The 12,543-nt window shown below is 28.9% G+C and overlaps 1 protein-coding gene across 3 annotated transcripts in view; it reads right to left on the bottom strand.

The window, feature by feature from the left end:
• The window catches only part of BCL7-like (chromatin remodeling complex subunit BCL7B-like protein), a 24,554-nt gene extending 12,011 nt beyond the window's left edge, over positions 1–12,543 (bottom strand). Inside the window, exons 1-3 of one of the 3 annotated variants that reach the window (XM_067269084.1) lie at positions 12,295–12,543; positions 3,335–3,393; positions 3,238–3,260 (exon numbers count right to left, since the gene is read on the bottom strand). In XM_067269084.1, coding sequence (XP_067125185.1) covers positions 3,238–3,260; positions 3,335–3,393; positions 12,295–12,386 — 174 coding nt within the window. In that variant the 5' untranslated portion in view covers positions 12,387–12,543. Of the gene's footprint in view, positions 1–3,237; positions 3,261–3,334; positions 3,394–12,209 lie in introns of all 3 variants that reach the window. The other 2 variants (XM_067269083.1, XM_067269085.1) reach the window with 2 other exon arrangements.

Raw genomic sequence — 12,543 nt, 5'->3', positions numbered from 1 at the left:
AGTCGAGCCGCCGTTGTAATGCATCGGTACTGTTCTGTACGTATTGTATGCCGGGTCCTTTTTTGTTTTGGAATAATGTAAACACGTAAAGTTTAAGTGTTAATAAAAACAAATGTGCTTAAGTGATAAATAGATGTTTTGTTATGTTTCCTTTTGAATAGTTGCACTGCGTCATGGCTAATTCTAATTCCTCGAGCAGAAGTGGAAGAGTTAAACATCCGAATCGAAACTGTCGTAGAATGGAAATGGTACATTTCCAGACATGGATTCCTAATCAAAATATTATGTACTCACTCCCTTCTACAAGTCCTAAAAGTTTGTAATGGGAATTTCTGAACACCCTGTATAATTAATACTTTAAAGTATTTGTTTCCATAAAAATTCAGCAAATATTAAAAGAGGAATTTAATCTATTTATATATTCTCATAAATGTTTTTGAATATCATGATAAACTTATGTGCAAATAAATGTCTTCTCTGCTTCCTCAATCTCAGATTCTATTTAAAAAATTCCAAATTAAAAAAAAAACTTTATCCCCTTAGGAAAACTAAAAAAAATTCTCTCTTTTATAATGAATAATTCTAAATTCTCTCTCCTAAACAATTTATATGTTGCAATTTTTGAATAATTTGGATTAGTCGATCTAGAATTTTCATATCTTCAATCACTAAATTCAAGCATTATTTTTGGCGCACACAAAGTTGTTGAAACTATCAACATTTACACATTCAGTAATTAATACTAATATTTACCTTCCTCAATAAATTCCTAACAAAAAAAATATATTTTCAAAACATTCTGGTGAAAAATAAACAGTTAATATGTAAATTACCATCTTGTCTGTTGAACTAAAACAAAACTTTTTTTAATTGTTGAACATTGAAATTTCTCCTAAGGTGGATGGTATTTCATTTACAAAATTATCCAATAGCTTAAAATTCCATATTTGCACTTTCAATTAAGGTTTAGTACATTCTTTGGACAGAGTTATCAATTTATCTGTTACAATTTATTCCTAAGACTGCAAAATCTTTGTTGTGAATGTTACTTGCAAATAATAATTGTAATTTACATCACTACAGACAAAAAATTATAAATTAGACTAAACTTTAAGGGACAGTTACATAGCTTTTAATCAAGGTAAAATGCATTTTAATCTATAGAATTACTCCCTGACACATTATCTCAAAGATTTACACTTGTGCAAACTGATGAGTTAAGTTAACCAATCAATTACAGGTTGTTGTAATTTATTCTGTAGATTAGCAAAGAAACAAGATGGCCGACCAGCTTCAATTCCAACGTGGATAACCTTTATTTACAATATTTAAAGAAAGTTTATCCTAATATTGGCAGATTATTATTAAGAAGGGTCAGATCTTATAATAAATGTTTAGTAATTGTAAATTTCAAGAATCAATTTTGATTTAAAAAGTTACAGTTTTATGTTAATTTTCCAAGTTAAGTGAATCTTACTTTTTATTAAAATATTGTAGATACAATCCACCAAAGTTCCTAATATACAGTTTAACCCGTTTATAACATCATCCGTGGGACCGGCAATTTTTTGGCGTTATAACAGTGTCGTTATCTGCGGGGTCATAATTTCAGTCCGATAAAACGTACCAAGCGTGTTTAAGAACCTGTTATAAACTCCATTCTAATTTTGTCGTATGTTTTACCGTAAAATTATTTCTTAATGGTAATATAGTATACCGTATCTATTATGATAGTAATAATTTATTATCGTATGTATAAAAATGCAAACTACACGTTTAAATAAACTTTATTTACATCGATGTAATTAAAAATTTCTTATAGTTTCAATAATGGCGGAACTTCCGGTTTTGAGAATAATGTCGAATCAAAAGGCAACAAAAGGTTAAATTAATGTATGCCAATTAAAAATAATTCAATTATTTCTTTATAAACTATTTGATATAATATGTTATATTAAAAATAATAGAATGTTTAACAATTTAGCATAAAGTAATTTAAAAATGAGCACGTAATAACCAATCGTCACGTCATTTAAAAGTGGCGAATTTCACCCCACCGAAGTCAGATGGAAAGAGCACCACCCACAGTCGTTCTAGGAAAGTGAACTCTGACCCTAGGACTGAACACTTAGTATTTTTTTTGTTAAATAAAATTTCGGAGTGCTTCAAACATGACGTTAAAACAGGGTTTTATGTCGTTACAAGTGGGTTTTTTAACATTATCTAGTATAGTAAAATCATGGGACTAATAAAAATTTGACGTTATATCCGACGACGTTATAATCGGGTTAAACTGTACATTTTTGTATATACTCCAATCTGTTCCACACTTTCATTTACTCCATCTTGTTTACCACTGTTTCCAATGTGACTACACAGTAAGAATTTTTCAGCTAACTGAACAAAAACTATCTGACATGTCAAAGAAACTTGCAAAACACAAACTTAGCTTATTCTTTAGCTTAGTGACAAGATCAAATTTGTTATGTAATTTATGTGTTACCTCATGCAACTGGCCCTAAATGATAAAACTGGTCTCATAATGAAGTTTTGTAAAATCTTAATGTTTACCTGTTTCAATTGTTTGAAACAATATCAAAACTTTAGAAACAACTAGAAGAATATTAGTCATTAAATTTGGATATTTAAGTACTTTTAAAAGTAATACGAAATATGCCGAGATTTTTAAAAACTATTATTATATATGCTTCCCTAAAATTGAGTATGACAATTTTAGGCTTTCAAAATTATATAACTGGCAAGAATAGAACTTCCACTATAAAAAAAAAATATTTTGAAATTTTGTGTTAATTTAACCAATATTCACAGTTCAAATTGTACTTAGATGATAAAAATTTTTGATTTGTATTTAATGGTACAAATCAGAAATTGTATCATCTAAATTGTATTGTTTGTCACCATACAATTTAGAAGATGGTTTTCATTGTTAACGTTTAAATGCTGTCTTAATGGTGAAATCTTTCTATGCACTAAAAATTTTATATATAACACTGTGTGTGTATCTATCATATTATATTTTTAGTTAAAAATTTCAATAGAAATAATTATTGATGTAATTAACTTATAGATGTAAAACAAGTAGCTTGAATTAATGTTTTTGTAAAATTATCAAAAAATATTTGCATAAACTGTGGAAACATTCTACACCAGATCATTTCAGATTTTGAGACTTCTTAATTTATTAATTAGTGAAAAAATTAGGCATGCATATCAAACCTGAGTTTGTTCATAGACTGTAACTGAAATAAAACAAATATCATTAAAAAATAAATAAATAAATTTCAACAAAAATTCACTTTGAAAAATAACGTACCCGGAACCCATTTGTAAATTTTCATTGTTGTATCACCGATAGTTACCCATTTCTTTTCCCTAAAACAATATTTTTATAAAAATTAAACAATTTAAATTATTTATTAAATTTTTAATAAATTATTTGAAATTATGATATTTACTTCATTTTATATTCTATTTTTAAAATATTATTCAATACATTAGTTTATATTTTGAAAATTAAATTTATCTTAAAATATTAAGCACCATTTATATATATATATATAATGGTGCTTAATATAATAAGATATAAACATCTTAACTACCTGATACATTGCGATAACACCTCCAATTGCCGTATATCATTGGACTAAAATTTGGTAGTAATAATTATAAATTACTAATGAATTTGACCCAAGAGAGAGCCATTAGGTGCCATCCTGTACTAAATTTAATAATTATAACATGATGGTGCCTAATGCCTCCTTGTAGAATCAAATTTATCAGTAATTTATAATTATTACTACCAAATTATAGCCCAATGATATAGGACAATTGGAGGGGTGCTTAATAGTTCAAATGACATATATCATTTGAATAAATTCTTTATTAACCCATGATCATAAGCAATAATGGTGATTTTCTATGCTTACTAGTTTTTTCCCCACAGTAAATTTTCACCAATTTAACTTATTTAGCTATACTTACAAGGTATCTTCTTGCTATTCATCTGATTATATAAAAATTTTAGTTGAAAGAAATTTTTTCTGTTTAGCACAAGCCCATGTACAATTTTCCCCCATATATGCATAGTAATGATTTTCTACTGTCATTTTTCAATGCTTCAGCATGGATGTTTGTCAACTATGTAGCATGTCATGACGTGGTGGTCTGTAAGTCACTATGAATATACCATGTCTTGACATCATGCTTTGAACACTTAAGTCTAAGAAACTATGACCTTCAACTACAGGTATACCTCGAGTTACGTCACTCTCGAGTTACGTCGTTCCCGATTATACATCGTTTGTCAAAAAAGTATATGGAAAAATAAAAATCAAGTTTAAATCAGTTTATTTGACTTTAAATCCGTCCGCCACAAACATTGAAGTCGTAATATCACTAGAAAAGCGTTAAAAGCACATAAAATCATATTAAAATAAACATATTTACAGTAAATGTTAATATGATCATCATAAATCCTAGAGAACGAAACATGAAAACATCTGTGTTCCTGTGTTGTCGTCTTATTTAGCGGTCTTTAAGTGCTCATTATTGGAGTTTCCTCCATTATTGGCGTTTAGTTACGACGTAAGTCGAAACTACGACTTATGTCGTAACTACACAAGTAAATTCGACTTACGTCGCCTCTCCTGGAACCAATTACCAACGTAAGACGAGGTATACCTGTATTTAAATTTTTCTCAGCTTTATTTCATTCTTAAAAAATAATTTTCTGGTTCTTTTAAGAAACACCTCAGTTCTCTCAATCATTTCCAGCTGAACTTGTTTTACATTGGTCCATGCTGTCACAAAGTTGGGGAGGTTTCCTATGAGAGGATTAAAGATGTTTTTCTGTAAACAAAACTCTCTCTTAAACTAAACAATGTGATCTTGAAATTTGGTACATACAGAAAAGACATCAAAGGATTTTTCAGAATCATCAAATTTGAGGAATGGCAATTGTGTACAGCATAATTACACATGAAAAGAAGTAGAAAATTTCTCTTAAGCCAACAGTCATCTAAATGAAAACTACATGCCACTCCAAGTTAAAATAATACATCCATCAAAATATTTTACTCTACTCTTTCCCACTCAAAATTAGAGCATTGAAATCCATCAACACTAACTAATTCCTACACCTTCAGAGTTTCTAAAATAAAAATCTGACAGACAAGTCAACACTAAATATAACCATCACAAGTAATGAATGAATTAATTAATTTCAGAATCTCTGTTCAATCTCCAATAAAAAAAAAAAAAATGCTATGTACAGAAAATTTTTTGATTAAAATGAATATAATTCCACAGTTAAAATATATAGCATTATATATCACCATTTTTCATAGGCTTTAGGTTACTCATAATGTACATCAATATTGCTATGTATAATGTTACCAGGTGATCATAATTTAATTATCTCTATTTAATGCAGTCTAGAGAGAGATTTAGCAGTTCAAATGCAACCAAATGTCACCAAGAGTATGGTGACATTTCAGGCCTCGCAAAAGACATTTCCAAGAAAAAATTAATACCAAAATGCACCACTATAGTACTTTTGGCACCGCAAGCAAAACTTTATTTATCATACTATACCAAAATCATAGCAATGTACCGGAAATAACAGGAATACTGCTCAATATGGTACTCATTCTTAAAGTTTAAAATTCGAAGGTGATAAACAGTGTTCAATGGCCAAACATAATTGATCCTCTGTGATACTTCTCACGAGGTACGATATCGTCTTTCAAAGTTACAAAATTTGTTATGTGTAGCCAATAGACCACACTAAGTATCCCCATAAGAAACACGAAGATTACAATCAGATAGTTTGCAACAGTAAAAAGGGCTATATGAAGACTTTTGGAACCATACTGCAACATTGAAAATTTGGACTAATTGAGGCCAGACTCTGTCCAGATTTTCACGTATAGATTAACATTTTAATTACTGTAAACTCCAAATAAAATATGTAAGTTTGATTTACAGTGTAAGTTCCAGTCAGTCTTTGTAAGTTTTTTAAATTTCTTGTGAAAGATTCAAAATATAGTTTACATCAATCACTATATTTAACCAAACAATACTCTAAGAAATTTCAAAATTAAAAATTCTGAATTAGTGTTAGAACATTAACAATGCAAGGCCAAAAGAACAAGAAGAAAGTTACCATTGAAAGAGGCTAATATCCATTTTTTGACAGCTGAATCTGGATTTTTGATGTTCCACTGAATATTTTTTATGGAAATGTCTTCTGTACATCCTGAAATGTCACCATATCAAATTTAATTGTATATAAACTGCATAATCCCACTCTGGATAGAACTGATCAGAAATACTTTAATTACAATCACTCTGTACTCAAAGGGATATTCAAACTATTACAGATATTTTCTTTGCAACAAGTGCAACATTATCTCAACCAAGAATCTCTAACAACCTCAACCATTGAAAACAACAACAGACTCAGTAAAATTATGATGCTAGTGTCAATGACTATCGACATGTATCAGCTTCCATGTTAAAAGTGATCATTTTCATATATTGAAATACTTATATAACTCGTGTTTAGAATACTTTTAAACAAAGTTTGTAAATCAGTGCAAATTATTTGAAATTTTAATCTGTTTTCACCATTTGAAACTATTAAATGCAAGCCATATAAACTTTCAAATGCCATCTAAAACCAGATAAAGTTTTATTACGAGCAACAGATGCACTAAGTTGTTGTTGCACGTAGCAACAGATGCAATACGTTGTGAAAGTGTAAAGTTACTATATCTTTGGCCATTCAGTTCCACTAGATGACAATAAATTTTTTCAGCATAATATCAATTAGAAAAACTAACGAAAAATTTGAAAGACGATTAACCATAAAGTTTTCTAATTGAGAAAAAGAAAAAATTGGTTTTAAATAAATTTTTATTGTATTTTCACATGTATAATCTGAAAAAATTGAATGAACAAAAATCCTTTGCATAACTCACACCACACCCATAGGAGCAGCCACCGCTCCATACATACTAGTTTATAATTACAATTTAAAATTAGCACATAACCTGCACCCCTTTCAAACTTTTCCTATACACAAAAAGTAACCTAATATAAACTGAATAATTATTGCTTAGTTTATTTGCAATAAATCATGGTATTAAAAATTATCTGCTGTTATATGAGTATGCTATATTTTATCATAATGTTCATAAAAACATTTTAAATTAAATTTGTAATTTTGAAGATTGTAACTTATATATTAAAAACAAAGTCAAATTTGTTTTTCCTAATATAAAATTTTATGAAAACAGAAAAATTGTTGTCATGCATTCAGAATAAAAAAATATAGAACGAATAACAGTCATAAATAAAATGGTGTAGACCCCGGACAGCTTACCGTATCCGGTTCATCTTTTCCTGTCACCTATAATCCATACATAGTAAGGCTATAAGGCGAGATAGCTAAAAAGAAAAACACACACATTGCCTACAGAAGATGCACCTCGATATTTAACGTCATAAATAAAAACTTTATATTTTGATGAACTTTACTCTCTTATTTCCTCAGTTCTAATACGAACTATTTTTTTACCCATTTTTTACTTGTTTGAAATGGAGATAAACCTTGGAATCAAATGGTTCCAAAACAGTAAGTCATCACTGCGAACACGTTACGTGATGTGTTATGTACCAATAAAGGAAGTTTGTAGCAATTACTGCTCATTGGCATTAGTTCAAATGAGCTTTGCCAATAAAGAGTATTTAATTCAAATTCCTTTTTAAAATGTAAAATACTTTCTAGATGACATTATGATGCAATATTAAGATGAAAAGTTATTATACAGGCAGAGGATTGTAAAAATAAAGCTGCCAATCATCATGTTTCATAGCATTTATATATATATATATATATATTACACAGTTCTTCCAATAAAAATTATCCAGTTTATAGTAAGCTTATTAAAGTTTACTGGAATATAACTACATTTTAATTATTTTGGGAGAAAAATGCAATTTAAAATATATAGTAAAAATTTATGGTCATAGAAAAAATTTCTTTTAACAAAAATGGTAAATGTCTTCATTAAATTAGATTAAAAAAAACCTTATCAAATACATTAAAATGTTAACTTAATAGAATACTTTATTATTAAATACAATAGCTTCTGCTTTTATGACCTAATTCGTTCCTGAAAACTGTTAAGTGAGCCATTGTAAATTAAATTGTAATTTCCCACAGGATTTAGCATCAACTAAAGTACTATTTTAGGTAATAAACTTTGAACAATATAAAATACCATACATAAAAAAAAAAAGCAATACAATTTGATATAACTAAAATGAATACAGATTTATACCACCACTGCTGTAAATGACTGGGCTGAATATAATGATAATTTGTATATAATGATGATAAATTTGAAATGAATTTGGCACTAGAGTGAGGCATTAGACACCATCTCATATTAATACAGATTGTAAAAAGAGGGAAATCGGTAAAAAGAATAGTTAAAGAGAGGATATAGTAGTTTTGGAGGGAAAAAATTTGAAAATTAAAATGTTAGAGATGCAAATAAGTAGTGATTATTCGATAAAACACATTTCAATTATTTAATACACTACAAGATTATATACACATTAACAGGGCTTAACTGTATATTCTAAAAGTATACATGTATATTTTTAGAATGAACAGTGAAGCTGTGTTAATAATTTTTCATCAGGCATACATATGTATCCTAGAAATAGGCATGTATATGTATGCATACATATTTCTAATTTCCAGCCTTTACATACATATGAATGTATAAGTTGGAAGTTAGAAATAAATACTAATTAAGAACCTCCAATGTTTAAATTCAGAGTCTATTCATTTCTATTTGATATATTTTTTACTAAAAATGCTCTATCTTTAATATGAATTGCTAAAAAATGTTCTTAAATTATACCACACTAAGCAAACAATAATTTTTAAAAAGATTATTATGAAAACAATTTTACTATTTTGAAAAATTTATAATATACTTTCTTATAATAACAAGGTGAATTGAAGGAAGTTAAGTTGTTTCACTTTAATATTAAAAAATACATACATGGTATATATAAAATTCTTCAAAAATGAAAAAATAAGATTTGTATCAATAAATACATGACTGTTAGGGTCGTTTACACACAACAGTGACATGCCGGCACGGCGACCGTTTGGTGCAGTAAGCGTCGATAAATATCACGCATAGCCAGAGTTTCATCTACGACACGTGATCTGTATTCTGTCAATCATACAAGTGTCATAGACGAAACTCCGATTGGCTATGCGTGATATTTATCGACGCTTACTACACCAAAACGGTCGCCGTGCCGGCACGTCACTGTTGCGTGTAAATCAACCCTTACTCTTTTGTATTTCAAATAAATTTTTTTCATTATTATATAATGGTGAATTTTTGATATTAAAAGTACAAGATGTTATGCTTAGATTAATGTCTAAGATTATCGACTAAGAAAAGTGCATTTATGTATATAAATTAGAACACTACATGTATTTAATGTCGAGATGAATGGACACAATATTTATTCTAAAAATGACTTTTAAAATTACATTATACATTAAGATAATAATAATAATAAAACATTATTATTATTATTTACAAATAGCTGTTTTTAAAAAGTGAGAAAATCCTACATTCAGATATGACAACGTGGAGAAAAAACAAATTACATGACTTAGGAATGTTCTCCAAAATTATATTGAAATGTATGGACTTTATCCCTTCTAGTTAATTAACAATTACAATAAATAAACCAGTTTGATAAATACATATTAAACATATTAAATCTCTATTTTATGACATCTGCTTTTACAATTGACAACTTTCTATCCACAATTTTATGAAATGCCGTATTTTGTTTATCATCATCTCGATGCAGTTATATAGTTCATTCTATATTTTCAGAAATATAATTTCAATTTATGAAACTAAGCTTATGGGAAATACAATGGTTCACTTAACAGCTTTTCAAGAATTACTTAAATGTAAAAGCAAATATCTACTGTGCATTTGTAGTTTGTATTTTATGAGGTATAATTAAAAAAAATGCATTACAGTACACTCTTACTAATCCAGCCTCTCAATCATCTGGTATAAACCTCCATTACAATATGTTTGTCTCTTAGTTGTGTGTGTGTTTTTTTAAAATACATACAGCAGAGTTGTAATATTAAATTTAATAAAGAACTAAACATACAAATACTGTAATTTAAAAGAAAAAAAAGACAATGCTACAGAATGACAGGTCTCATCAATCATTGCTTTTAGGTAAGCTATAAACCTATACTCTCTCTCAGTAACGTGACATCCCTCTGTGCAAAGAATGACCAGATTAAACATGTCTAGTGTATATAGATGAATATGTTACTTGCTATATTTTTTATATTTTAAAAGATATGCTTTACATAGGAAATATGACACGAATCAAAATAATCCTGGATTTATTTAGCTTTAATGATAATTTCGATCTACTTTGCAGCTTTTGTAAAATGTAATTTCCATATAATACTACTCATTCAATTTACAGTTTAATAAATGGTAATCAGATTATTTGTTCAAGGTTCATTCTAAGAATGAAATATATGTTTTTAATTTTGACTCAAACATTTTTATCAATACTATTAAAGAATTAAAACAAATACCTTATTAAATGAATCATTCAATAATATCATATCTAGGTAGGTAATGCATCTTTCCTTCCAGAATCTCATTAATTGGTTTCGTTTTAAATTGATGTTTAATTAATTTTAATGTAAGATGACAATTTAACTGCCTATCTTTAAGGTAAATTCAATAATTTCATTAATTACTAATTAGCTAAGACTGAAATTAATCTAGCTTGGAAGTGTTTAGCTATTAGAAGTTGGGCTATATTTATTTATTTTCTATGCTAAGGAAATGTCAGCTGACAATTGATTATATTTACTTGTTAATATTGTATCTTTTAAAGTAGCATACGTTCATGCACATAGACTCACATTATAGAAAGAATATCATACAATTCATTCATCTCATCAAAAATAAAAATAAAATATCTTCATGCATCAAAGATTTATGTCACAAACTTTCTATAATCAAAAGTAGTAAAACAGGAAATTTGCAGCAAAAGTACAAAAGAACATTTGTATAAATAACAATGCTTTTACATTTAAAATCTACAAACTTTATAATTGTTTTATTCATTTTAAAGCCATTCGTGATCTTTTTGAAGTTCAGATCCAATATTTGCATGTCTTTGTAAAAGTAGATAGCGATTATTTATTGTGACATCACCACAATGTCGGGCTGCAATTTTCAATCATATTTTTCATTTATTTAATTTAAAATATATGCTCTCCACCTCAAATTAGTAATGGCTTGCCCCTACTAATTTGAGGCGGTCTTACATCGTAACAATAGAGTCGTATCGGTCATCTAACACCTTTCGAGGGAAAATTTTTGAACCAAAATAACTCGACTTCCGGTTTGCATCGGAAGTTTGTATATAGTTACATCAGGGATTCCCACCCTACGGTTTCTGTATCCATTCTCGGATTTCGTCTCTCTAACCATCTCTTCGTCACCAAAACACAATCGACGTTGTATTTTTTTTACATTTTTTAAATGCATACGTTACTGCGGCCGAGAAGGCAAGACGGAACACGTTTCCAGTCAAACACGGGACTTCATGCTCTTCCAAAGGCTACAATAATACATAAATAAAACAGATAAAGAAGGCTTTTGTATGGCATTTCTACCTCGGAGCGGGCGTCTAGACCAAACCACCCCGCTACCCTGCACATTGTATAATACATATATATTTTAACAGAAAAAAATTGAAACATACAAGAATTAGTAATTAAGCCAGGATTAAGATTTGTGGTGTTTCTTAAGTGTTTTTAAACTGAAATACAGGGAAAGTATTATTTTATTTAGTAATTTACAGGAGATTCATCAGATTTTTATGTAACTAGTAATGTGGTAGTGTTTATGATAATACCCAGGGACACTAGAATAGTGTTCCTGGGTATTATCATAAACACTGCCTTTTAAACTGATAAACCAGAATGAAGAGCATAAAGCAAGGCATATATGAAAATAAAAACGAAGTAAATAAATTGTAAATACACTAAGACGAAGAAATTAAACGATAAATATTGGAATATTTCATACATTTTGAGACTTTTCTGCTACAAACAATAGAGAAGTTAGGCCTAATCTGCTTCGTACGATTACATAAAAGAAGTGAATATGATACCATTTTCTAACTTTATCGATGGCCTGCATAACCCGCTTGATGTCATCTTTCGCCCTGCTCCTTGTTTCCGCTCGAATCGATCTCGACATCATCTTTTCCTGCCACAAAGTTTATGCGACTTGGCACCTTCGTTTGTTACCTTCGCTTCTAATCACCTTCCGTCGCCTTGGCAACCGACGCTTACTTCGCTGGAAGCGTGACGTAATACGAGTCGCCCCGTCATTTATTCGCTTGTATGACTGAAATAAA

Source organism: Centruroides vittatus, unplaced genomic scaffold, assembly GCF_030686945.1.
Source record: "Centruroides vittatus isolate TY-2023 unplaced genomic scaffold, ASM3068694v2 contig_345, whole genome shotgun sequence".
NCBI classification, from domain to species: Eukaryota; Metazoa; Arthropoda; class Arachnida; order Scorpiones; family Buthidae; genus Centruroides; species Centruroides vittatus.
The sequence above is the reverse complement of the archived record's forward strand: the minus strand, read 5'-3'. Positions and strand labels throughout refer to the sequence as shown.